This window comes from Gallus gallus, chromosome 10 (genome assembly GCF_016699485.2).
Source record: "Gallus gallus isolate bGalGal1 chromosome 10, bGalGal1.mat.broiler.GRCg7b, whole genome shotgun sequence".
Classification (NCBI taxonomy): domain Eukaryota; kingdom Metazoa; phylum Chordata; class Aves; order Galliformes; family Phasianidae; genus Gallus; species Gallus gallus.
Genome location: NC_052541.1, coordinates 7,090,889 through 7,117,895, shown reverse-complemented (window position 1 = coordinate 7,117,895; position 27,007 = coordinate 7,090,889). Strand labels below are relative to the sequence as shown.

General features: G+C 39.2%; 1 protein-coding gene and 1 long non-coding RNA gene across 11 annotated transcripts in view; one reads left to right on the top strand and one right to left on the bottom strand.

The window, feature by feature from the left end:
- Positions 1-27,007, bottom strand: part of LOC124417123 — a 126,486-nt gene that overhangs the window by 8,085 nt on the left and 91,394 nt on the right. For 7 of the 9 annotated variants that reach the window (XR_006931121.1, XR_006931122.1, XR_006931120.1 and 4 more), the window contains 2 exons: positions 14,062-14,215; positions 12,376-12,520 (listed from right to left, as the gene is read on the bottom strand). This is a non-coding gene — a long non-coding RNA (uncharacterized LOC124417123). Of the gene's footprint in view, positions 1-12,375; positions 12,521-14,061; positions 14,216-15,797; positions 15,923-27,007 lie in introns of all 9 variants that reach the window. The other 2 variants (XR_006931117.1, XR_006931119.1) reach the window with 1 other exon arrangement.
- AQP9 (aquaporin 9) lies at positions 52-26,982 on the top strand. Of its 2 annotated transcripts, NM_001293239.2 has the most exons (7): positions 52-222; positions 316-374; positions 12,719-12,845; positions 16,323-16,460; positions 18,084-18,202; positions 19,759-19,976; positions 23,442-26,982. In NM_001293239.2, exons 2-7 carry the CDS (start codon positions 372-374, stop codon positions 23,599-23,601), a joined length of 765 nt encoding a protein of 254 aa, NP_001280168.1. In that variant the 5' UTR covers positions 52-222; positions 316-371; the 3' UTR covers positions 23,602-26,982. The 2 variants fall into 2 exon arrangements, with proteins under 2 accessions (NP_001280168.1, NP_001280167.1); NM_001293238.2 differs by lacking the exon at positions 316-374.

The window sequence follows — 27,007 nt, the reverse complement described above, 5'->3', positions numbered from 1 at the left end:
GAAATCTCATATTTCAGTGTATAAGTAAAAGTGTCAAAGTTCAGCTGAAGCAGGGACGATTACAGAGCAAATTTTGTGTGTATTTGTAGCCAGGGCACCAGAGCAATAGAAGAAGCCAAAATGAGCCGGAAAAACAAAAGGAGTTTAAAGGAGAAATTTGCCTTGAAGAACAGCTTGGTTAAAGAAGCCCTTTCAGAATTCCTGGGAACTTTTATAATGATAGTAAGTGTCAGCTGCTTTCCTTCCTTCCTACTAATTTAATGTTGGACAGTGCTTGTAAGGGGACGTGTATGCTTTTTTCTTGTACTATACCAGCAGCGTGGTTACTGCCTGACAAACACTGCACAGCCTTGAATGAATTGCTGCTGTTTATGGTAAGTTTGTAATTTCTTTCTTCACCTGATGTAATTATCACTGGCTGTTAAACACTCAGTTTTATGTATTACAACTGTCTGAAAAACATTTGATTTTTATAGGAGCAGAATTTGAGTGAACAGCCATGTTCTAAAAAGTTCAGATATGCAGTGAATGTTAGCAATACTCCTGCATTTTCTTAACTCAGTATTTTATTCTACTTTCACTTCTATGTACAATTTCCATTTGCTTTAAAACCCTACTAGGCTGCACATTCAGAAGATAATTTTAGCTGTTATTTTCCTGTGCTACACAGAGGTTGATCCATGTGACTTATTCTGAGCTTATCAAGTTGCGCTGCCGAATCTTTAGAGATTTTCTACATCAGCTATTTTTGTTTCATTTTTAATTGTGTTACATAAATTACACATTTGCTTGGGTATGTAGGCTGTTGCAGTATTAGGTAAATAGCGAAGCTCCACATTTTCACATCTTTTTTAAAAAAAAACAACTTCATTTCTTGCTCAAGTTTTTGTGCATTTTTGCACTGGGACACAGAGCTGTCTGGTGATTCACCAGGGTAGAGAGCAGTCTCAGCAACGGAGCTGGAAGTCAAGCAAACAGAATACTTACGCCAAACTTTCTCCCTCCCTTCAGTCTGACAAGACAGCCCTGTTTATTGCTAAACATTTCATCATAGTGAAAAGACAAAAAATAAAAAATAAGGCATAGGACTGACACAGTATGTTTTATAACTGGAACTATATTAGCTAAATTTCAAGTAAGCCATCTAAAAAATTCCAGTAGCTCATAAAGTACATGAAAATAATGGTCTTTAGTACACTTCAGCCAATTGAAGGGCACAGGCACTAAAGTAACATCATTTTCAAATTTAATACCCTCCATAAGACATTACAGTAAGGAGCACATTTAGAAGCAAGGAGCACAAAGCACTTTACAAACATTAATGAATTAAGTGTCACAACACCCTGGTAAGGAAGGGAAATGTCATTATCTTCATTTTATATATTAGCAAACCTGATTAGAGCAGACTGCACAGGAAGCCTGTTGCAGAACTCTGAATATAACTGAGATCACCTGACTTCCAGTCCTCTGTCCTCGCCACAAGATCATCCTCCTCTGTCCATTAATACAATTAAGCAAGTGAGGAAAATGCATTAAAGTGCAGATTAAATCGCAAATGCTATTACTTAATGTCCTGCTGCAGAAGACTAGAAGGAAATGGAAACCCAGAGTCCATTTTCTATGATATTCATTGTATGAAGACACTAGAAAGCGAATCTTCAAAAATGTTGTTGATAATCTAAGTGAATTTTTCAATTCTGCTTCAGTCTTTCTAGTTTTAACCCTAGCTTAAAGCAGAAAAGAGCTTCACGTGGATTTAACTACAGCTTTCTAAGCACTCAGATACCCCGATTTATTTTTAGACTGTGCTAGTTAGCAGAAGTACAAAGTTTATTGGGAAGAAATGGACTTTTCTGCTGCTACTTATTGCTATTAGACTCTGTAAGCTATTAAGCAGCTCTAAGAACAGACAAATATTAAACTTTTTAACTTAAATTAGAGCTAATGAGAGGGGGGCCCTGTTAAGTCAGGAGGCAGAAATCCTTGAAAAACAGCTAACGTATGCAAAATAACCAATAGCTTTCTTTCCTTATGCTATTACTATGTTTTAATCCTGTTTCAAAGTAAAAGCAAGATGATTGCTCATGGTCTACAGCACAGGCGGTTCGGTCTTCCCTCAAAGTCATTCTGTGCCTCTGCCCTGTGTCTTACAGCCAGTGGGGAGCACCTGCACCAGGGTGCAGGGCAGGGAGGAGCCCTCCCATTACCCATAGGTTCTGTCTAGAAGTGTTAACTGATGGCGCCTAAACCTATGATCAGCCCAGCACCTCTGGAATTCAGCTGGATGAAATTCTATCCCTCAGACTACCTATTTCTCTTTCTTCTAGAGAACATCACAGATTACATACTATTAAGACCTTAAGTTGCCATCTTGGGTAACTCTCCAGTCTTGCAATATTATTTTCCAAACTGTATAATGTAAAATCTGTAGGATTAATTGTAGGACATCTTGCAGGTGAAATCACTCATCAGGCAAAAACCAAGCCTTCCCCCAGAGGCACAAAGGGCTCCACCTGCAGAACTGAACAGATTTGAGACAAGCCTTGAAAAAGTCCATGCCTATACCATTTGGATAACATCTCCTGGTCATCTCTGTTTAATAGGCTGTGGCTTGCCTTGCAGCATAGTCTCAGAGTACGGAAAGTGAATTCTTTTCAGATGAAACAGAGGTGGAAGGGGAGCTCCAGAAGCACAGAAAATGTGCTGGCTGTTAATGGATGCTCAGGCCACTGAATCAGACCAGAGATGCTCCTAAGCAATCCCTGCACACATATTCCTAGTCTGGTCTTCAAAATCGATTTGCTTCTGCTGCACAGCGTATCTTGGTAATACAGCATAGCTGCTGTCAGCCCCTCCCTCCTTACCAAAGCACCTGATTTCAGGCTTTCTAAGGGTTCAGTGAACAAACTGAACTGCAGGAATCTGGAAGTTCCTTTCTTTATAGGAGTATCCAAGCAGCTGCAGTTATTGCCTGGCTGGGTAATCTCATTGGTGATTAGGCTACTTTACTCTTCGACCTATTCTTCCGGGGGAACAGTATTTCTTTCAGTATCAGGCTGTGAATTATTCCCCAAGGTGCAGCACAGCTTCTCCTGTTACATTCTGAGACAAGAATTAAGGCAGCAAAATACTTATATTTTTCACTCCATAACCAAATGCAAATTGCATGTGGTTTTGTTTACACTGAGCTTTTAGTTACTGTCTTGAACTATATCACATTCACTTTAAGATGGTCCATCAAGCTGAGAAAATGTTGTGCTAAACCTTGTAGGTAGTTGCTATTTAAAAAAAACCAACAAGCAAAAACCAAAAACCACCACTTATAGTGATGCAGTTTTAATACAACTAAGTTCCACTTGCAGCACAGGCAAGGAGGAACGTGCATTAGGCTGGGGGTTTATGTTTACATATTATGAGTAAGCTCCTGCCCATGCCTTGCATTTGTCTTGGTATGTCACACAGTAAATGCCCAACCTGCAAAGTGTCATTGTAACCTGAGCTGAAATCAATATTCACAAAAATACACAATCCACCTATAAAGTTTTCAACAAATATTTGAATAGGAAAACTCTTTCTATGAAGTGCATACTGAGTAATGTAGTTTTTATACAGAGTGTTTGGAATTAACCACTGGGACTGGTCCCTCCATCCCACCCCTGTGCAACAGACCCCTAAGGTGAGAAAGCACCAGCTCTTTCATGCTGTAGTGGGCTAAGAAGCTAGTGCAGACACACATTTCCCAGTCTCTGACAAAGCATCAGCCTTCTGTAGGCTGGAGCTGCTCCTGAGGCCTCTCTTGAAAAAAAGCTATCTGGGGAGGTTTTCATTTTCCAGTATGTCTCCTGGTTCAGTACGTTTCCTCTTGGGGCTCCTGTAGGTTACTGTGGTAGAGCACAGCTGGACATCAATCAGCACAAAAGTTAAGAAGCCACACTAGTTCATATAGATGTTTTATGCAACTTTTCAGTGAGCGTGCCTGAAATTCACCCATCCAACTGCCCTTCTACTTATTAATCATGTTTTGCTCCATATTTTCCCCTTGGGACTTGGCTGCATTGCTCTCAAACAAAATGGGATTTATTCTGGCTTATGCCATTGATTATATCTGAATTGTAAAGTTTCCAAAAAAAGAAGCCAAATGGGCCATGTGGCTTCTTTTACTAGCTACTGCTGACCTAACGTAGTTTGTATTTCATTTTCATTCTGAAGAACATCTTACTAAACACAGTTTCCCAGAATGGAACTGCACTGGACCAGTATCTCCTGAGCAGCGTACATATCCCTGCTGAAACAAAACTCAGGCTTCCATTTAGCACGTAAAGACAAGTAAGCAGCATACGTGCAGACCTATCCCATCTCTTGCTTCTCTAATAGTCAATTAAGTGAATATGACTGCGCGATCAAATTAAGACATCATCCTGAGTTGTTACAGCAATGCTCAGTGGAAAACAGAATGAATGTTCTCACACTTCTTCGTATGCACAGCCTCACCCAAAGTAAACAGGTACACAAAATGCCGCTAGCAGTGAGGAGGTTTCCTTTCTTATCCCAAAGCCCATTCTCCAGGTGGAGGCAGGGCCTTCTGAAAAATCCCCACTGCAGCAAATGTCTGTGTGCGCAGAGGCTGCAATGCATCAGCATGCTCGTGAACTGAGCGCATGACACCCTCACAGCAAGCAGTCCAACTAATGAGAAGAAAGGCTATTTATCTTTTGCTCATCAAAATCTTGTTTGTCTTGTTTTCATATTCTGACCACTTCATTATGTAAGTTATCATTTCTGCTTTGTTGGGGAGTTCAGTCTTGCCTGAAAAAATCTCTAAGTATGACATTTCATGGATCTGCTCAGTCCAGAAGATTAAAAGTTAAGCAACTGTTCCACATCTTTCTTTGTGGACCCAGATTCCAGTACACATTAATTACAGTACTGTACGGTAATATATATCCATTCCTCCAAACACGAATTACTCATTATATGTTATTACACGAAAGTGGATGTAGCTATGTAGCTTTTCATTCTTTAGTCCTTATATTAGCATTTTATACAAAATTACTACTTACAAATTCTACACGAAGTTATATTCTTTGTTCGGTTTTGGTTTAGGTCTTTTTTTGGATGAAACAGAGACTTTTTCTGTGCACAGAATGAAATTCCTTACAGCAAGTTTTGTTTTAGGTGTAAAACAACTTAGTGGTAGTCTCTGACAGCTACTTTGAGATTAGCATTGGCTTTCCAGGAGTACAGAATTTTGTACAATTACCTGTTAGGCAAAGAACCTAATTTGTCTACCCAAGGTAGACAAAATAGGTTATTAAAACATATTTATAATTGCTATTGTAATATGCCACTCAACTCATTTGTATATATTTTATATATTATACAAAAGATGTTAGCCATGGTTGTACACTGAAAACTGGTTCTTATACGTTTCAATAATTAGGCTCTCCAGCAGCAATACTGTGGTAGAGCCACTAAAGACTACAAGTCATTCATGAATCTAATGTCACAGAATTTAATCCTGTACTTCCAGACCAAAACTGATCTCTTTACCGGAATGAGATGCTTCCCTTCCATTTCATCCCAAACTCAAGAGTCCTTTTTGTTTCTGTAAATGTATCAGTTGCATATATTTTGAAGAAATTAAATGTTATCTACAAACTCTTCCACTCGTTTGCATCTGTATTAAATTGGTATTGCAAACAGAAATCTAAGTGGTAACAAAGATCCTCAGCTTATCTCAATGTAAACACTTGTAAAGCTCTTGTACAGTGTTAGTATTTCTATAATCTTTTATCAAATAACTTTTTTCTCCTACATAGATCTCCCCGAAGTCATTCTTTAATTTAGCTAAATAGAAACGTGAAGGATCTGAAAGTAAGGTTACCCAACTGGTCTTTTACCCTGAAATGCTCACTTCTGCAAACAATTCTAAAAAGTCACAGGAAATCTTTTGTTTTCAATACAAACTGAAGTGCAAAATTGTGGTTGTTTTTTTCCAGTGTGTGACATTTTAGACTTTCAGGTGACTCAGATGTTCTGTATTACATGAAAGTTTTAGATGAGAATTATCTTCATCTTTGCTACATCAGCCCCAACACATAAGTCAGCTTGTGTTCAACCAAGAGGTTCCAGGAATCTAAACTTAATTTTAGAAAACCTTTTTCCAAACATGCGTTTTGTCCCAGAAAGTGTGCATCTATAGACCTGAAGTAGGCACCCTCCCTTAGCCTCACAGAAGACTCGCATCCCTTCTAAGATTCAATTGAGAGTGCAAAACATGAGTTTACTCATGTTTTACTGACACAAATTTACAGGCTGTTCTTTCAGAGCCTTGGCCAAATTAAAATAATAGTAATTAAAGTAGTAACAGTCATAAACAGATGAATTACAGAAGGGACAGTAAATGCTGTTCACGCCATTAAGTGTGTTTATACATTTGTGATCTCAACACTTCAGATCAATGAACCACTCTGGCTAAAAATGCATTCTAGTAAGCTCTCCAGTCCATGGTTTAAATAGTTTAAAGGCAGAACTTGACTCAGCTCCTTCTAATCCATCCTAGAAGGTTTCCTGGTCAGCCCCAGATACAGTTTTTTTTTTGTCTTCCTCAATAGAAAAGAGCTAAGAAAGAAAACATACCGAATCTCTCATTAGTTGTAAACATGCCTCTCCAAGATGAGGGCACAGCAAAGCTCCAGGGTACCCCATTTCTGCACCCAAAGGAAAGATCAAATGAATGATATATGTACCTTTACATTCTTAAGAGATGACTGAAAAATTCCTTTCTCAATGTATGCTTCAGCCATTCACCAAGAACCTTTACAGAAACTAAACATATTTAGTCTTCATTTAGCGAAATTTTAATTGTGTTAGCTGGTTTAGGAAGAAAAGCAGAATAACACATCTCAGCTCAAGAATAAAAGACTAACCTGGGAGGGCAGCAGCACCTGAATGTACTCCATCTTAAGAAGCTACTTTCCCTTGCCCAATCTTTTCTTCCTGGCCCCTTGGTAAGGGGCCATGTGTCACTCCTGGAAGTTTGCATCTAAATATGAAATATTTCATTTCCTTTCTCTCTTGAATTTCTACAACTTCGGAAGAAAATAAAACCAATCTTCTCCAAAGAAATTGACTCAAGCCAGTTACCCTGTATAATTTAAGGAAGAAAAGCATTGCAGTATTTCAGAATGAAGAGTGCAATATTAATCATAATAAAATATGAGAGAATGCAGACCTCTGCATTCTAAGTGATTTTAAGCTTTTATTTGTCTCTTATTGCATGTGAAAAAGCAGTAATAAAAATTTAAAAGCATCAGTTTATACAACACAGCATAGCCTGTGCTTTATTTTCACAGTATTTTTCCCTAAGAGCAATTTAAACCAAATCCTTGGTTTAAAAGCTTTATGTACACATTTCATCCAAAGCCTTATTAAATTTACATCCATGTCTCCATGTGGTAATGTTTTCTATCATTAAAAAAAAAAAGTTTCAAAATGGCAATCATTTTAAGGCTATGTCTATACTATTTAATTAACTAAACAGTAAGATTTTTTTACAAACCTTTATTTAATTAGATAGTAAGTCTCAAAAAATAAAGGGAAATCCATTTGAACCCAAGAGGATATTGGTTGTGTCCCAGGAGAGCATTAGGAGAACACAAATAGTGTTTTTTTTATTACTCCAAATTGATCATATTGTAATCTACAGAAATCTTTGTGTTCCCACCAAAATATGTAATTAATGTTAAAATAAGAGCTATGTACTTTCAAAGTATTTTAAAATTACTTGACTAGTAAGCTGTATTTTTATCTCACCTTAAATGTTTTAAGTACTATCCGATTTAACTGATGATGACAAATATTACACAAGGAATTAGATGAAGATTGCTCTTTCCTGGAAGAATGGGAGCTTCCACTGACTTGGATTCCTGCAGAGCTCATGCCCTGGATTTTAGTAGACCTACCATGTCTCTGCTTTTGTTACTGCTGGCATTATTACCCCTACTGAAAGAATGCCTGGGAGCCCAGTCTGAATCAAGGCCCTGTATAATGCACAGAGAAAACATGATTCTGTACATAAAGATTTTCTATTCCATTATAAATCACATTATGAAATGCAAATAGATACATTCTTAAGTGGAATTGATTTGTGAAGAAAGAGACTGGAAATGAAAGTATGTTCCAGAATACGCTCCAACAGGTAACTTTGGGATAGCAGAAGGATGCTCACAGCGAGCACACAACTTTAGCCAAACACACTGCATGGCACCTGAGTGCCTGTCCCCTTCACAGCACTGTGCAGCAGGACAGCACGTGTGGCAGGATCCAGACTGACGCCACACTTATCTAGGCTGGAAAAGGGGAGCAGCCAAGCTGTTGACTAGCAGGAAATGCCTGACTGGGGAACAGTGGGAGAACATAGGTGGGAGTGTGGCGTGGGAAAGGGCAGGGTTACTGCCTTCCCTGAACAAAGGCGTCCTTACAGAACACTGTGAAGTGGTGGAGGGATCCTTGGAGATTCTTCATAATCAGCTGTAGCTGTTTAAGTACGACTCTTTCTTGAAAACCAACCAAAACAAAAATTCTGAAATTGCTTTCTAATATTTCTCTATTGAAAGTGCACAGCTTATAATTAAAATATGATTTAAACAAATTAAATACTGACTCTGGATTCCCTGTATCACACAGAATTCTTATATTCTAGTAGAGCATCATTAGCTGCGGTGTCACCGAGGCCATGCTCTGCCTGCACAGACATCTGTGGTATCCCACTGAAGGACTGTAACTCCCCCCAGCTTGGCAGCTGGTGAAGTACAAGATATAACACACACATCATTGTTCTCCACAGTGATAAAAAGCAGGAGTCTTGGCTGCCTCTTTACTGATACAGTAAGAGTATTTGGCTATGAATACACACTACCGCTAGATCTGTTAAATAAGAGATCTTTTTAATAGAAGTATTGTCCTTTAAGATTAAGGCTTTACAAACAATGTAGAAAATTTAATTCCCTAAAATTCTAGATATATATATGGCAGGAAATACTATTTACACTGAAAAATGCTATTACACACGTTTGCAAAAATCCTGCAAATAGCACAGATGGAGGCATAGTGATCTTCACTCTGCTGAGAGGGATAAAGTTCTCCAAGCTGCCAGAGAATAACAGGACATTATACTCACAAGAGGCCAGTTGTTTTCCTCTCCTAACGTTAGCCTTCTTACCCAAGACAAAGATGTAATGTCCATGAAGCAACTTTTTTTTTGGCAGAGTGTGTGCAGACAGCTATTTCACACCCAGACATGTTTTTTATGACAGTTATCTCACTGCTTTGTGATAATAAAAAAATCAGAACTGAAACAACTTCAATAAATTTAAGATCAGGAGATAGACAACTGGGAAGATGAAAACCTGGTAACATAGACCAGGTAAAACAAAGATAGCAGGCTGTATCCTACTCTAAATTAAACTCCCTTTGAATCTATGTGCTTCAGTCTATGGATTTGTGTGGAGCACTGATGGCTAAGCTTGGCCTAGAAACTCAGAATATTTACTGGCAACCTGATGATCTAGTTGGTCTGAACTCAGTCAAGCAGAGATTCACAGGGTATTAAATTGCTGCTCATGTAATTACATGATTAGGTGATAGTTTCCAGTTATGTCAGCCTAGTTGCAAGGGGAATGTTTTTTTTCTCTCCTCCTTACAATGACAGCAGATAAAGTATTGCTGTGACTTGGTTCAGATTTGCAGGTTCATTTCCCAGTTTTCTCATCCCCAAATGGGCACATGCTGACTGTGCCTGCAGTAGTGCTCATTCGTCATACATGAGGAGGAAGTCATCTACCAACATACACTAAGCATGAAACCAGTGCAGCTGTGTTCAAGCTGGCTTGTATGCCTTCTTGTTTGCAGATTCCATTTTCTGAGACTGGCTAGCACAAAAATGGAGCATGTGCAGTTGTATATTTCCCTATAAAGTGCAGAGCAGTATTTGTTATGCAAGAAGACTACACAGCTGTTTCTGCATGATTCTCCTCAGTTGTGGTAATCGGGGAAGGGAAACAACAGCCATCCCATTATTTCCTTCCCTCTTCAGATGCATTTGTAGTTCATATACATAGATATAGTCACTGTCACTTTTCTATATCTGTCTTCTATAGTCCTCTTTTTTCATAGTCATTACAGCAAGAGATAATGCTTTCACGGAATACTCCCATTGAGAAGCCTGGGAAATGAAAGCTAGAGCATGCTAATTCTAATTCCTCTCCCCTTGTACCCTAATCTTAAACTTTCTAAATTCCAGCATATCCATTATTTCCATACCCGTTCAACATATATTATATGATGTATAGAATTGTTTCATATGAAGTTTTAAAAAACATGCAGTTTCAACTGTGAAGTGCAATATTTCACATTTTGTTTTTATCCCTGTATATGCATTTGTGTTTAACATTTGAATTGTGAAGTACACAATACTTACAGAAATGAGAGAATGCATAACGTAGTCGCGTAATCCACTGCACAGCAGTGGACTGCAACTTAGAATGTCTTGTAACTTTCAATTATGCAGTCCAATAAACTACTATCTAATACCACCCTATCCTCACATATCCTGACAGCTGTAATACTTTGGCACCACTCAGTGCTTTGTTTGCTTGCATGATTATAACCTCAAGGCACGAACTGCACCTGGGTATATGACACAATCTTGGGGCACTTTTATAACAAACTCTGTCTGCATTGCAAAGCTGGTTAAGAGAGTAATTTTACTGAGAGCTTTTTCTATCACATTTTGGAATTAGTTAAAACCCCTGGGGAAATAATGGAAACAAAAGTATGAGTTTTCCTGTTTATATTGCATCTATTTTAGCAGGACTTGCTTGTTAAACCTCAATCACTAAATCTTTTTGGTACAGTCAGGAGAGATTTTTCCCATTCCGTTATTTCCCATTACAAGTTTCCAAATGGAAGTGCCTTGTAACTGTAAGCAAGACTTTCTTCAAGAACTAAACTTTAGGTGCTCATATATGCCCTTGCAACACAGTCGTGGGTGACATGCAGTAATGGCAAAACACTAAAGTGAAGCAAGAAGATTAACCAAGTAACTGCACTGGTTAAGATGCAATACTTTTATATCAAGTAAAAAATCAGATTACCATGCACGACAAAAGGAGAAACATAAATATCAAATTAAACATTCCAGTAATTAAGGTTGCTTAAGATAAATCTAGTCACATTCCAGAAACGTTATTAGTTTGGTTATACGTGCACAGAAGCAGAAGATTTCAGACCACAGATATTATGTGGTATCTTCCATTGACTGCTGGGTATTTATTCAGCAAATTACATAGCCATATATTTAAAAAGGAGATTTTTCAAAGAGACAAATTTATTTCTGACAAACGTGGACCAGCTACTTTACGTTAACCTAAAGGCCTTTTGTACCTTTGCAAATCTTTCCTACTGACTTCAATAGAACTTAAACGCATGCTTGAAGCTAATCAGTCTTTAAAGAAAATTGAATAAAGATTATTTTAAGCATACATTTAAATGTTTCGCTGAAGTTCATTCTGAAAAGAACCACTGTAAAATGCGTTAGTTTAAATCTGTTGAGAATGCTCCAGTGTGGACTACTCAGGTATCCCCAGTTGAGTTAACTGTTGAAGTGGCAGAGCCAGTGAAATACCCTGAAGCTTTTTCACTACCATGTATGCTAGAATAGCATCAATTTCGCCAGAGCTAGACCTTCACCTGTGCTTCACAGCCATAGCTCCTCTCCTTTTCCCTAGAATATATCCTGCACTCAGCATCTGCAGCATTTACAACACAGTAAAGTGAATAATTATACCTCAGGACTATAAGTAATCTCTTACTTTTAGGTCTGTGTGAACTATGATGCTACAAATATTATTTGTCTAATTTCATAGGTATTTGCCCTAACATGTCTTTTCTTTGCATTGGTCCATAATAGCTATTCGTTTTTCATGTTTCTTGTCCTGTATCTTGATTCTTATAGAATCACCAAGGTTGGAAAAGACTTCCAAGATCATCTAGTCCAGTCATTGACCTACACCAATATTTCTGCACTCAACCACATCCCTCAGTACAACATCTAAATGTCTCTTGAATGGCTCAGTCATCTTACCTGATATAAGTTTCTTCTGAATTTCTGTTCATTTTAATTAAGTTCTAGCAGTTCATATTTTGACAGAGCAATATTTGACATCAAGACAGTATAACAGTAACACATACTCTAAACTCCAGAGAGCTGCCTCATTCCAGAGCTTCATTATTAAAAGTTTTTGAACTATTTTTCATAACTTTTATAGTAACTTTTTCATCGCTTACAACTACAATCAGAAATTAGAAACATACCACAGAAATAATTCCTTCTTCCATTCAGAGATTTGTTGTAGAGTCTGAGAAATCTTGTTTAGGCTCGAAATTCAGAGTTGTGTAACACCGTTATAGTTGAAATGTGTTTTCTGGAGAGAGAGGCTCCTAGTAGCAGACATTCTTCCTGGTCACAAAACAGAGGAAAATAAAGAGCAAATATTAGTTGTAGCAAAGACAACATGCACACATGCCACTAATCTCAAATTCTAGTATTTTTTCCAATACTTAGACAACATTTTCATCTATACCTGGACATCAGCAAACTAACCAATAACATTTGACAGTCATGCCTAAGATTTCACATTTCTCTTTTAAAATACAGACACTCGGATGTGGGTGCGTGGGTCAGGCCGTCCTCAGCCGAGGAGCCCACGGTGGGCCCATGACAATATCGGTTGGATTTGCAATGGCTGTCACCACAGCAGTGTATGTGTCTGGTGGGGTTTCTGGTAAGTAGCCTCTGTCCTCTGATACAGTATTTATTACTACAATTTTAAGGTTACCTTATTAAATTATTTGCATTTCATGGTATAAACAACTATGTATCTAGTGGTAACAACCACTGCACTACAGCAGAATCTGCAGAATTTTGCCAGTAATTATTTTATATTTGCTTCCTTCTATTTTGCTTTTTGATGATTAACATTTAAAACAAATTTTGGCCTGTACTACAATGTGTAAACCTGGCTTTTAGGATAATTGGTGCATGCAAACCTGAAATCTGCTAGGTGTTGCTTTGAAAATTCTGTCAATAGAATAAATCCCAGATAGCACAGGTACCGTATTTAAGGAAATAACCAGGAAAAGATTACAGAACCCAGCAGACACCAACTAAGATGGCTGCCAGCTGGGTAGAAGGTGGAATGAGCCACTAATGAGGATAAGCAGCAGGGTTCACTTTAGAGAAAGCGGTTCATCTCTCCATGTCCTGTGAGAAGCAGTAGCAAGCCTTTACCTTGCCCCAGATTTTAAAAGGAACTAACTTACTTTGTAAAAAACAACAACAAACTACCAATACACAACAGATTACAGAAAGCAGAAACAGCAAAATGATTCAGTACTAGACATACACTCTGTGATACGCTGGCAGTGTACTATCATTGTCTCTTTGTTTCTGCTTGAACATTCCAAACCTAATATAAATTGGTTAGGAATCTTTTTAACATTTTAATCCTCCCTGTAAAACAGAAACTGATGGGTTGCAATAATACACAGTTGTGTGCATTACAGTATGCAATACTTTGTGCTATATGTGGAGTTTGTATTACCCTCTTATAGCAAATGAATCCCTTGTACTGCAGCTCTTATGAAGGAATTTCTTAATCTTGAAGAGGGCAGATACGTCTAGGTGTAAGAAGATCATTATAAATAGGTACAGCCAAAATCACTACAGTAATTTTTCTTCTCTTTACAAAAATTATGATTTCTTTTACAAAGACAGCATGTTTGAGGAGGTTTCTAAGTTCATATTAGAAAGTGCTGGAGCTAGCACAAAACATACAGCCTTGTTACTGTCATTGACGCTTAAGAAGAATGATGCATTGATACCATGCAAGGTTAATTCAGCTGTATGTTCCTATCAGTAAGCTGTAGCTCTTGGTTTATATGTAGGCAAGTAAAATCTTCTAATGCAATATTATGACAACAGCCTGTAAGGACACTAACCTTTCCTAAATTTGCATCACTAAGAAGTACTCATCTTTATTATGCAGAAGATCAGAGTTCAATTCCAGTAGGTCAGAGTGGCTGCAGAGGTTGCAGTATTGTGCTTCCTGAGGTTTTTCCCATGCCAAAGGATTCTGCATTCAATGCACTTTCTCTGTGAAAGAACAGGAACAGATACCTCAACAGGCTGTGACAATCCCACATCTGATCACTGGCAGACATTTTAGAATATCAGTTCCCAGATATTCTTGATAGCAAATTCTATGGATTTTCAGGCATGAAGCCTTATGTTTAAGTACTGCTAATATATTTTGCATCAACTTTTCATGAAATTCTAACCACACAGGAACATAAGATTCAATGTCTGCACACCTGGTGAATTTGAGCTCTCTTACCTAGGTGAATTCCCCTTCCTTCTCTTTCTCTGTCTCATTTTCCTCAATGTGTAGTTAATTTCCCACCATTTTTACAAACTGAACATTTCAGACAAACTCAGGACTGTGATCACTTTAACTGGAAAAAATGGGGAATCATTTCCAAAGCTGATTTTTATTTACTCCTTTTTTTTAATCAGCAAAGTGCCAGTGACACAGGAACCAAGAATCTTTTAATTCCCCTTTGTCAACATGAGAGCCTTCAGCTAGACTTTTCCTTCCCAAATTTAATGTTAATCAGACATTTCTAACATTAATATGACTTGTCCTTACCATTGTAGTCACCCTGTATTATATACGGGTGGAGAACAGTGTCAAGTGGTGAAAGAAAGGAAAATGATTCATTCCAGCCAGAGTAAAGAACAAAAGACAAGACAACAGTTTATCAAAATTCACATGAAGGGCTGTTAAATAAGGTGCCATCCGTCTATGTGCTCTGCGCTGAAGTAGAGGGAGGAATGTAAAATTAATTCAATACTGATGCTACTAGGTCAGAGTTTTGGAAATGATACAAAGAAGGTTTTATCCAGCTCGTTATCTGTGTTTGTCAGTTCTTTATGTATCAAAGGTGCCTGGATTTCATAAGATAATGACCAGTGACCTGAAGTGCAAGCAAACACAGAAACTGTACATAGAGGCCCTTTCTCCATCACTATCCCATGACAGACAAAGGTCACCCTCTTTTAGTTATTTTATTAAAGAGAAAGGCCATTTTTTTCTGGTAACAGTATGGGCTGAAACATGACTTTGCCTTGAAGGTAAGTGCTGAATCTGCTACGCCCTCACAATACTTGGGTTTTCAGTTTATTTTTCCTGTGGAATACACCTGCATTTATTTGGCAAGAAAGCTGCATTTCTTAAGTCCCAATGACATACCTGTGAAAAATGATGTTCTCCAAAGGCATGCAATGCTTTTTTTTCCCACGTTGATAAAAAACATTGGGGAAAGTGACTAGCACCGCTATAATAATAAATGCATTTCAGAAATTAAAACTGTCACAAAGACTGCCAATGTTGCTGAAGTCTCTCGTACATGAGAGTTCAGGTGCAGCTACTCCTAAAGATGAAGGAAGTTCCACAGGAATTTGGTACAGCTTCCTTACCAGTTCCCTTATTGTGGACTTTCCTGCCATGGTATAAGATGTTGATGAAAATTTGTGATGAAGGACTACGTGCTGCTGCCCCCAGTCCCACCTAAGCATAGCAAACCAGCAGCCAGCCTGGAGCCGGGCAGCCCTGATGGTATGTTCATGAGCTCGTAGGTAACCCCAAGTTGAAGAGAAGGACATAAACATAACTTACATCCATTTCCCTTGAGTGTAGTGAAGATCTAGCTCAAAATCCAGGATACAATCAAGTCAGCGAGAGTCCTTCATCTCAATACATGCTTGCTAAATTGAATGAATGTTTTCTTGCCCCAGACCTCCCTTAAAAACAAATAAAAAGACCCTGAGGAATGAGAACACCTGCAGAATAACACACCTTCTCATTACAACCAAAAGGGCAGATTCAGGATTTTCCTAGACAAGTTACCCATGGATTCACAGCTCACATAAGCAGGACAGCATGCTGATACACAGTATGGTCTGTGAACATCAATAGGGAAGCACCTGGTGGAGCTTGGTGGAGACTGGCTCACTCCCCTCCCCCATAATTTCATCCAATTTGTTTCATTTTAATTGCAATCAGCATTTAGTTGCAAAGTAACCTCTAGGAAACCACGTATGTAGTCTCTTGCTCAAAAGTGCCCATAATTTTTGCAAATCCTTCACGTATTCCCATGTATCTGAGTCATTCATACGGCTTATTTTGTGATTTATTTTTCAGGTGGTCACATAAACCCTGCCGTTTCATTAGCCATGTGTGTGGCTGGAAGATTAAAATGGACCAAATTGCCAATTTACATATTAGCACAATTCCTGGGAGCATTTGTTGGAGCAGCGGCTGTCTTTGGGATTTATCACGGTGAGTACACCTTATACATGGTCATGGGACAAACTAGAGGTCAGCCAGTCTCTCAGGCCCCAGCTTTTCAATAAATACCAGGCAGGCTGAGGACTCAATGCAGAACTAATGGCAGGACTGAAGCTGTGGCCGTAAAGAAGAATGGAAGAAGTACGGGGAGTTTGAAGGGAAAAAAAAGGGCTCAATTGTTCCAGATATCTTACAACTTTTCTGAAACACTAATACTCCAGGAAATGTTCTGAAATTCAGAAAAATTATTCATGGGAAATCAGATACTCTGAGATCATGTCTTTCTCAGCAAGGATTTTAAATTACTTAATAGTCAGGATATAAGGCTATTCATCTTACAAGCAAATTAGAAACATTAAAGACCTGATCCAAGTGCCTGCAGGCAAGTATCGCCAATGTCATTCATCGAGGTCATAGGATATGAGCTCAAGTCACTCCTGACCAAATTGCAGACCACCCTAGACAGAACTCTCCAAGGTAAAGTGATAAAGGGGTGATATTAGGGGGATGGGATTACCCCTATCCTTGAGGCACGTTTCTATTTCACAGTGTGCCATCTTGGTAAATCTCTGGGTTTATATACACGGGTGTCACTGTCTTGATGAATCCACCCAGATCAATTCCTTCAAACACCTACTCCAAAATTCCACTTCTGTTGTCCTAGTCCCTCTTCTTCAAAGCCTCTCCTACCTGCATTATGTCTCCAGAGTGTTGGGTATAGGCCCACAAAACTTAAAAATTAGAAGATTAAAATTAAGAAATGCCTACTGTAAATCAGTTATGTGCTCGGTACCCATAGTAATTAGGAGCAGAAAAATAAACAACTTTAGGGAAGGTGGTGACCATTTCGGGTTTGGTGTGTTCTGTTTTGTTTGGTTGTTTTAGGGTTAGCGTTAAGAGTTTGGGAACTTCAGGGCTTGCTAGAAAATTGTTCTGAAGCAGAAGTCACATTATACTACTTAAAATACACTTTAAATGTACTAGCAAATATGCGTGGATTTACAATACACACAAATCCACGTATATATAAAAAATACACAGACTCAAATATACTAAGCACTCAAGTTTTGTGCTTAGCCTCTTTCTTCCATCTTGAACAACAAGCATAGGAGTTGCGTGTTAAGCTCACATGGACTGAAAACTTCGAACTCCATTAGAAGAGGAGGGCCCTTAGGAGAGCTCATTCCCAGGACAAGTCATTGCACAACAGTCAAACAGAACAGGGGCAATTCCTGGTGGCTGGGAACTGAGAAATTTGCCAACAGAAGAGTCAAGATGTGATGCATCTCTCCAGGCATCGTGCCAAATGCAGCACCTTGTACAGATTGATGCAAATCAGAAGGTGCTCTCTTGCACTGATTGCAGAGCACTGTGCAGGAGGGGAAAAGTCCCATTTGAAAGTTGCAAAACATAAAACAAGAACTTCAGTGCATGGGAGGAGAGAAGGGACAGGAGAGGATGAATCAGCACACCACTCCAAATCCATTAACTATGCTCCCAGATAAAATAATTTTCAGTTGAGAATATGAAGTGCACATGCTTATCATATATACCGCAGTCCTAGAAAAGCCAATATTATGGATAAATGCAACCAGTCATGGCTGTTTCCTATAGATGCCTTTATGGAGTATAGCAACGGAACACTTGAAGTCACAGGACCTTACGCAACAGCACATATCTTTGCAACATACCCAGCTCCATATCTATCCCTCATAAATGGATTTGCAGATCAGGTAAGTACACATGATATTTTGATTCTAGAAATTAAATGTACTGAAAACTCTAAAACCAGACAATAAGAAGTATGCATAGATCTTTAACAGTTACGATGATTCTCATCATTTTAGTTATACATCACTGTGTACAATAGCAATGAGAATGCAGTGTTGTTTGTGGGGTTACATTTGAGTCATATTTTATAAGCACGATAATTTCAAGTTGTTCTTTCCACGTATATCATATTAACTGTTGTACTCTACGTGTCTTTAATGTGATACATGTAAGAGGTTTTCCTCAGCATAAATCAGTGTTTCTCCATAAACTTCCGCTGCACTGTATCCATTTGCATCCAAATCCAGCTCATTAAGCATTAAGAAATGCTTGTACAGCCACTCTAACACCTTGAGCAACCGAGTTTTCTGCTACCATAAGCCTCCTCTGCAACCTTCTCTTTGCAAGTAGATTTACTTGTTGTTTTTCAAAGGACTGAGAGAATATAAAAAATTCTCCACTCCACTTCCAATCTGTATCCTTTAATCCCACTTAGCCTAAAGTGAAAAATGAAGCTTCCTATCTCCTAACTACCTCTATTAATTTACCTGCCTTCTTCAGGCACACAGAAAACAAATACTGTGCAAGTAAAGTAAACTAGGGATTGCTGGGACACAGGAATTCCTACGTAAAGGGCAAGACGACTGCAAAACCTGGCTTAAATACACACACACACGAACCCAAAACGCACAAAAAAACCATAATTTTGAAATTCTGTGACAACTTCTGAACTTTGTTTTGGATCCATCAACAGATTTTTCTCTTAATAACATCTTTTACCAATGGATATTGTAAAAGAAAATCAAGCCAGACAAAACAGAAATCATTTCAAGAAAACCCAAACTTGCAGCCTCTTGAAAATCAATTTAAAAACTGAATGCTTTGATTTTGCTCAAAGTTTACTGGTTTTTTTTCCTTGAATTATTAGCAAAATCAGCATTTATGTAGCAATACTGAGGTCACATTACATTTATACATACAGTTGTACTGTTGTACATGCAGTCTTAATTCAGATATGTTTTTAGCTGCTCAGTTTTCATGTTGTAGACTTCACTTTTTTCCTTATACAACATAAAAAAGGTGAATATTTAATCTGATAAGTTATCAGACTAAGCTACTATCACATAAAACGCTTTGATATCAATTTAAGTGATTGTACTGGCATAGCAGAGCTGCAAAATTTGTTTAAAAACATTAAATAAATGGAACTGTTAAATTGAATGGAAAAAATATGGAAGCAAAGCATCAGACCTCAGACAGGAAATACCTTTTAAATCCTCTTTTCTTTCCACACCAGGTTGTTGCAGATTTTTTGCTAAGTCCTCCACACATTTCTCGTCCTGTTCTTTCAGCACAGATATCTAAACTTCTCATTACTGTGAACTACTCTGTACAGGGGGATAAATCTAAATACCAGCTTTAAGCCACCGCAAGCCACAGAGATGTTGTGGCCTCTCTTTTCATTATTAGAAGGAACCTGCGCATATTTATTCAATATTCTTTTCTTTTCATTGGCCAGGTGATGTCAACAGCTGTTCTACTTCTGGTTATATTTGCTATTTTTGACACCAGAAATAACAGAGTACCAAAGGGCCTGGAGCCAGTTGTAGTAGGACTTCTTATAATCGTTCTTACTTGCTCCTTGGGAATGAACAGTGGCTGTGCCATGAATCCAGCCAGGGACCTCGGCCCCAGGCTCTTCACAGCCATTGCAGGATGGGGAATGGAAGTATTCACGTAAGTAAGCCTGGATATGAAGTGAAATGCTTTTGGTTAAAATTGCTTCCTAGGAAACAAAGATCCTGATCCAACATGGTACCAAGTCATACTTTATATACATATAGGTAATTCTTCGCATACCAGAAGCTACTCATGCACTTTGTCAGACATGCTCTAGGTACTGGGCTTTAAAAAGTATTTCCTGCTCCTAGGGCAAATCAAACACACATTATCCCCAATATCAATCAACGTTCCAAGCAGGCCCTTCCCAAAATACTGGAGATTCCTAGAGGTCACCGAAAATATAAAATAAATGTTTTACTTCTGTTGGCCTGCAGCTTTCAGTGAAAAAGGGAAATCATGAGAGATTTAGGTGGGAATATATATTGGGTGTTGTAAAAAACAGGCATATCAGATTGAATTAGTCTGTTATTACTAGTGAGTTATTGCAGAAATATACAACAATCTAAAAGCCTGACTTCCTGCCTGGGAGCAAAGGAGTGAATGGAAGAAAGCTCTCCTCATTTTCCCACATTTCAGAGCACACTCACAGATCCCTGTGCATGTGTGTGTGCACGCACGCTCTTGGCTGGCCAAATGCACGGCTAATTAGTTGCACATCAAACCCACAGTTTACACATATCTAGCGTAAAAGCCACTCTGGGATAGCTAAGTGGAAGTACTCTGTCATCAGGATTTGGACCCTCTGGTTTATTTTTGCACGTTTTTTTTCCCCCAGTTATTTACAACTACGAATCCTCTAAAGTACCATAGGCTGCAACAGAGCTCCAGTGATCAGAGATTAAGTTTTAGCTGCTTCAGAAAGTACATGTAATCTGTACTGTTAGCATAGCTTCAGTCTGCACATACCACTTGCCTCGGGAGAGAACGTAACAAAGAACTCTCCTCATTACTGCCTCTTGTAGTTGCTTACTATAACGTTAATTACAGCGTTATGTGTTAGAATCTGTAACATTTTAACTAAGTTTGCTATCGTGATGCTGAAAGCTTGGGATCCTGATGGCACTGTGATCCTTGCACAGCAGAGCTGTGAACTCCGCACCTGCCCCAAAATAACATCACACAGCTGAACAATCAATGGCATTTTAAAAAGCCCACAACATCTCTGTGTCTGTAAAGACCATACCAGAGGATTTGAAAATGGGAGCATAAAAAGACAGGAGATCACAGGTCGGTGCCAGAATAAACAGCAGCCTGTGGGAAGTCGAAACTGAAGAATCCTTCCTCCCTGCCTTCCCTTCCAATGCTACTGCTGTAACAGAGCTCGTGGGGGTGACACAACAGGAACACGACACAGGCTGACAGTATGAATGCCGGAAGGACTGAGGAACAAGTGGGCTTTGTTAAATACCTGGGAGCATCTCACGGGGTGACGGAGTCGCTGCCCAGGCCGGCACACGAAGCTGCGTCTCACCACACAGCGCGGCAGGTGCCGGGCCTACAGCAGCGCGCGGGAACGCTGACACCTCGCGGCCGCCGCAGCCGCTGCTCCCGCCCGGCAGTGCAGGACGTGCAGGCAGGGCCGTAGCGGGCCGGGGTCCCCGCGGCACGGCAGGGCTCAGCGCACGCCGCCCCGCTCCGCTGGCCGGGCAACGCGAGCAGACTCGAGGGCCTCAGTGACAGCGGCAGAAAAAAACACCTGGCGACAAAGCCGGAGCTGGATGTGCTCCTGCCGACTTGGCAGCCAGGCTGTACGCTGAGTTACAATGGAACTCAGTTTACTGCTGTGAAGCTGTCTGTGCTTGTCACAAAGGGTCACGGAAACTTGTGACACCGCCGTGCCCTGAGCGCGTTCCAGCCTTGGCATCACCCTGCGAAGGCTTTGCGCCCACCCTGAGCAGAGGGCCATGAAGCAGCTGGCAGCTGCTGCTGTGCAAGCCAGCTGCGGGTCAGGCGGGAGCCAGCAGGGCACCTCAGGCCGTAGGATGGGCCCAGAGAGAAACCTGCCAGGAAACACCTTCCTGACATGCCCACACACACGAGTACATGCACAGGAATGCATGTGGGCACCTGATGCAGGCTGTGTTGTGCCGGCTAATTCAGTGAGACCTTAGTCCGAGCTTGTTCCAGACATCCAGGGACTTAAATGTCCATGACTGAACACCAATCCCATCTGTAAACTCAGCAGAACAATCACAAGTAACTCTATATCTGCAGGGCAAAATTTAAGTAATTCCAAAGGCAAACATGCACAGGCAGCATATTTTGGGCAAGGAATAATAGTGTCATCAATAGGGCACTGTAAGATTAGCACCGTTCTGTTCTTGTGACTCGATCAAGTTCACTTCTGCATAAATCCATACAGCTGTGTACTGAATAATTATCCGCACAGCTGAAGGATGCCCTTGGCAGGCTCCTGCACAGCTCCTCTCGCAGATGAACCTGTCCCTTTGTTTTTCTTGGAGGGAAAAAAAGAAGTTCCTTCTCTGTTATTGAGAGGGCAGGGTTTTCACTGAAGGCTCACATACTGAAATAATACATGTCATTGAACAAAAGCACCCTCACACACCAGCATGGTTCAGAAAGTCTGTGCCCCAAAAAGTACTCAGCAAGGTACTGTGAACCTCCAGGAAGGGGAGCAGTTATGCAAGACACCTGGGGATAGAAGAAAGGTTATTTACTGGCTTTGTAACTTTAATGGACTTCTTCCTTAAAAGGTGCTCTGAAATCTACACATATAAAATTAAATCTTAGCAGTTGTGTAAAGTGAATGTAAGCACTTAATTGAATCCACTGGAATTCTGCAGGACTTTTTAACTGAACAGCAATTTTAAGGAAGATCAATTTTTAGGTGTTTCAAACTTGTGACTGCTTGTTTACCTCCTACTGAAAGATCCCACACTCTAAACGCAGTAAGACGACACTACATCATGAAACTTAAATCTTGACCATTCTAGTCAAGTATAATCCACTTTACAGTCTATGTATTTTATTACACTCCTCAAGGAAAATACATTCAAATCAAGTATAATCTATTATGCTTGTCAAGAGGAACACCATATATACTGTTGCAGACCTTAACTTGCAGATCTCCGTGCAATTTCTGCGATATATACTTGCATTAATCTCTCCTGAAAAACTATTCATGAGCATCTGGCAACAGCATCATTCAAGATCATGGTGCAATAAATAAGTCCCAGTTCATTTCACTGCAAGCCAATGAAGCCCATTTTCCACCAGCAAGAAATTATCTCCTGCCCCCAAAACAGATACGCAGTCAAGAGGCCTTATTTTTTAGGGTGCAAATGCAGTGCTTAGACCAATGTGCCTGGTGGTTATTACTTAGTATTTCAACCACAGTATGAGCAGAACAAACAGTCATCCATTTAAAGCCATATGAGACAGAATGGAAGTGTCTACAGCACAGTGAGTGCGACACCACTGTATTTCTTCACTGCCAAATAAAAGGTAGGGCATCAACTAGAGTAACAAATAACAATAACTCTTGTTTATTTCTTACAGGGCTGGAAATAATTGGTGGTGGGTCCCTATCGTTGCACCTATGCTGGGAGGAGTACTTGGAGCTCTTACCTATATAATTTTTATTGAAGTTCATCACTCAGATAATCAACAAGGAGAAGAAAATGACGTATACGATAAATATGAACTAACAAACATGTAGTAAGAAATTAAGAATTTCCTTTCTATTTTTGTTGTATAGGTTTTAATGCAAATGATTCTTTGGACCATTTTGTAAAACCCGTATGTCTCCGTTAGAAATCCACACTTCAAAGCAGAAAAAAAAATATAGAAAACAAGTTCAAAACTGACCTCTGTCCTTGAAACATAGGGCCGACCGCATTCAAATTTGGAAATGAAATTACTGGAAGGAGGCATGAAAGGTTGTTCTTTTCATACAGTTTTCAGAGCAAGTTATCTCCTACGTGAAATTGTAAGGAGATGATACACTGTCCTGTTAATTCAACACAGATTATCTTAATCATGTTGCCTAATTAACTGAAAATAGACGAGGTTATTATGAAACTGCTTGCAAAGGTAGTTAATTGGTTCAGTGCTGAATTAATATCTAAGAGCATATCTCACTTCTTATAGCCATTACTTAAGAACGGCTTGTCTGGAAAGAAAAAAGCAAGATCTGAACTGCCTAAACGTCAAGTGAGTAGTTTGAAATAACTTACTAAATTTTTATGCAGCCACTGATTGAACAGTGAAGAATCAGCTCATCAGTGAAGCAGCTCAATAATTCACAGTATGAACCCAAAAGCTGAAAAATTGTTATGGGATCAATACCAAATAGACAAAGCTGTGTTTCTGCACATGCTCTTTGTGGCAATAACATCCAGTTATTTTTACTGTTTACTTGACCTTTATGTTACTCAATATTGAAAACTCAACCTAGAATATTAATCTGAACCCCTCCTGCTATGCTTTCTGGATAAATTTCATTCCTGTGGAGATGGGCCAGCAATAGAGGTTTATTCTTATATGGGGTTAGCATGAGGCCTATATCTGTCTAAGCTTTAAAGATGTCTTCTGCTGCTAATTTACATGGGGGGGGATTTCACCTGCTTAGTAGGAGTATTTTTTATTTTGGTAGCAGTATCCACAGTTAGAAACTGGTCTCAGACCTACTGGTAGATCTGAATTCCCTGTGGAAGGTCAGCTACACATCAGAATTGTGAAGCACGGGTTCTGTCTGGCTAAATAGAAGTGGTTGGATGTATACTGCTTCCTAAATACTTAGCTGGTTCTATGTCAGCATTACGGTCAAGTTTAAACTTTGAAAAATGAAGTTATTTCTGCTTAATTGTTGTGAATTTAATGTATCCAATACATCCTAACTTCCTTTCTAATACCATGCATACATATATATATATGCACAAAGTTGGTGGCGGTCATGAATAGATAGACATCCAATTCGGTAATGCTCCTGAACTATTTTCAAGGCAAAGCTCCAGGGTACCTGTTCAATGCATTCACATTAGGGCCCTATTCCCTTTGGATTTCTACAGGTCTGCTCCCTAGAATTCCACTCTATTTTCTCATTTCATTCCTGAAGGAAGGGAACCTTTCATATGCTCAGTAACAGCCTGTGCACTTCAGTGCAGTATCCACAGAAGCGATTTAGAAAAAACACTATGGTCAGAATCAGCATCAGCATCTGGGCAGGCCAGGCCTGTGTCACTGTACGTCTTCATGCTCTCTGATATGCCACACCAAATTAACGGCAGCAGAGGTACAGAATTAGCAGGTCAAGCAAATCTTTGCTTGGTACAACTTTTAAGTCATATGATGCTGTATGCATCAAAACATTGGTGATTATTTGAAAAGCCACAATAACAAAAGGGGAAGTTTCAGAGAGTCAGTCTTCCATCTATCTGTACCAAGGCAAAATACAGGAGAATGAAGAGTACAATGTGAAAATTATTCTTAACCATTGAACTTACACAGACAGTATAGACAAGCAAGTTCATCTGTCCTGTATACACTGCACTACATAAAGTCAAATGCTGTGTAAAAGTGAGTCAGGTCTGTTTCAATGGAAACAGAACCACCTTTTCCTCCTCCTTGCAGTGGGCACTCCCTTGCTACTCAGTGGTGTCTGACAGCAGCAGTCTAGGTAACTGCTGGCCATCTGTGTCTGAGCAGAGCGTGCAAAAGGTAGGAACAGCCTGAGGGCTGCCCTCAGATCTGACAGACACTTGCTCTTCCACTAATGCCAACAGCTTACATTAAACATCTGTGAAGGAAAATAAAAATAGACAAATGGATAATTACCCAGATAAACTGCCTACGCTGGTTTTATCCAAAATGGTAAGAGTCAGGTTTAATTACTTACTCTGCTAGAATTTTGCATAGTCAGTAGACTTTATATGCCTTACAGTATTGCTTCCTTTAATATGGCATAGAAAACAGGGAAAAAGAAGAATACAGGTGAGAAATGAGTAAGGGACAGTTTGTTTATACAGTGCACTGAGTGACCAACCCACACTTTCTGTGTTTCTGTTGATCAAGGTGTATGACATTCTCATAATTTTCCTCAAAATCCTTCTGATTAGAAGAGGTTCTGCCTGTAAATCAACATGAAATCTTGTTTATCCTACTTATACCATTCCTATGCTATGAATTGCTATATAAATTACATCTACTTTTCTAAAATTATCAACATGCAAATTATAAGTGGTGACACACTGGTATGACAGCACAGCAATATCTAAAATAGGCTCTCAACTAGGTGTTGTCAATCCTGTTTGCTTAAGAAACTCATTTTTAAACTCGATCACAGAATAAGCTCAAAAATTCTCTTGGTACCAATACTGCAATACACACTTATCACAAAAGCCAGGATTTCATTCAGGAAGAAGGTACCTATCTACCACATCAGACCTACCTCAGATGTGAGTTTTCATTTTTAACAGTACAAATGAATTCCTGCTTCAGGAACAAAACTCAGCTGAGCCTTAACCACAGAGCTGTGACCTGAGTATCTTCATAATACAATGGGAACAAGAATTATCATCTCATACTCTAAGCTTCTGCAGACAGCAAGATTAGTTTTGTGCAAAACAAAGAATACTAACTTGCATAAACTATGCAATTCTTTAGTATCAACTGATATCCAGTGGTACAGTCTTACTGAATTATAATAGAGTTGGCAACAAGAAACATTTTCCAGCTGTAATTTATCCTGGTTAATGAATTAATAGTGATCAGGCTTGTTCATATTAATGTTGAAAAAAATTCAGTGCACTGCTCAATATTCAGTTTTTGTTTGTTCTTTTTGGGGCAATATGTTTATTCTCTAGAGCTAAACTTAGTACTGAAATAACTTGGAGAGTGATCTTGCAAATAGCATCGGGTTAAAGGTTGGCTAATGCATGCTTTTTCATAGAAGCTAGTGCAATTATTCACAACGGGAGGCAATATAGGTGTTTGGAGAATCAAGCTCCGAGTACTGCAGAAACTATTTTCCTGTAGTTTTGACTGTGAATTTGGATGAATGTGTTGTTGTTCAAAATAAATGCAGTCAATCCCTAATAAATGCATTTCAGTACTATTTTTATTAA

What these genes read in the sequence shown, in the direction of transcription:
- AQP9 (NM_001293238.2), top strand. Translation starts at nt 121, where the DNA reads ATGAGCCGGAAAAACAAAAGGAGTTTAAAGGAGAAATTTGCCTTGAAG. An exon ending in TGGGAACTTTTATAATGATA is followed by an intron (nt 223 to 12,718) that starts GTAAGTGTCAGC and finishes TTTAAAATACAG; the next exon opens with ACACTCGGATGTGGGTGCGT. An exon ending in TGTGTCTGGTGGGGTTTCTG is followed by an intron (nt 12,846 to 16,322) that starts GTAAGTAGCCTC and finishes TTTATTTTTCAG; the next exon opens with GTGGTCACATAAACCCTGCC.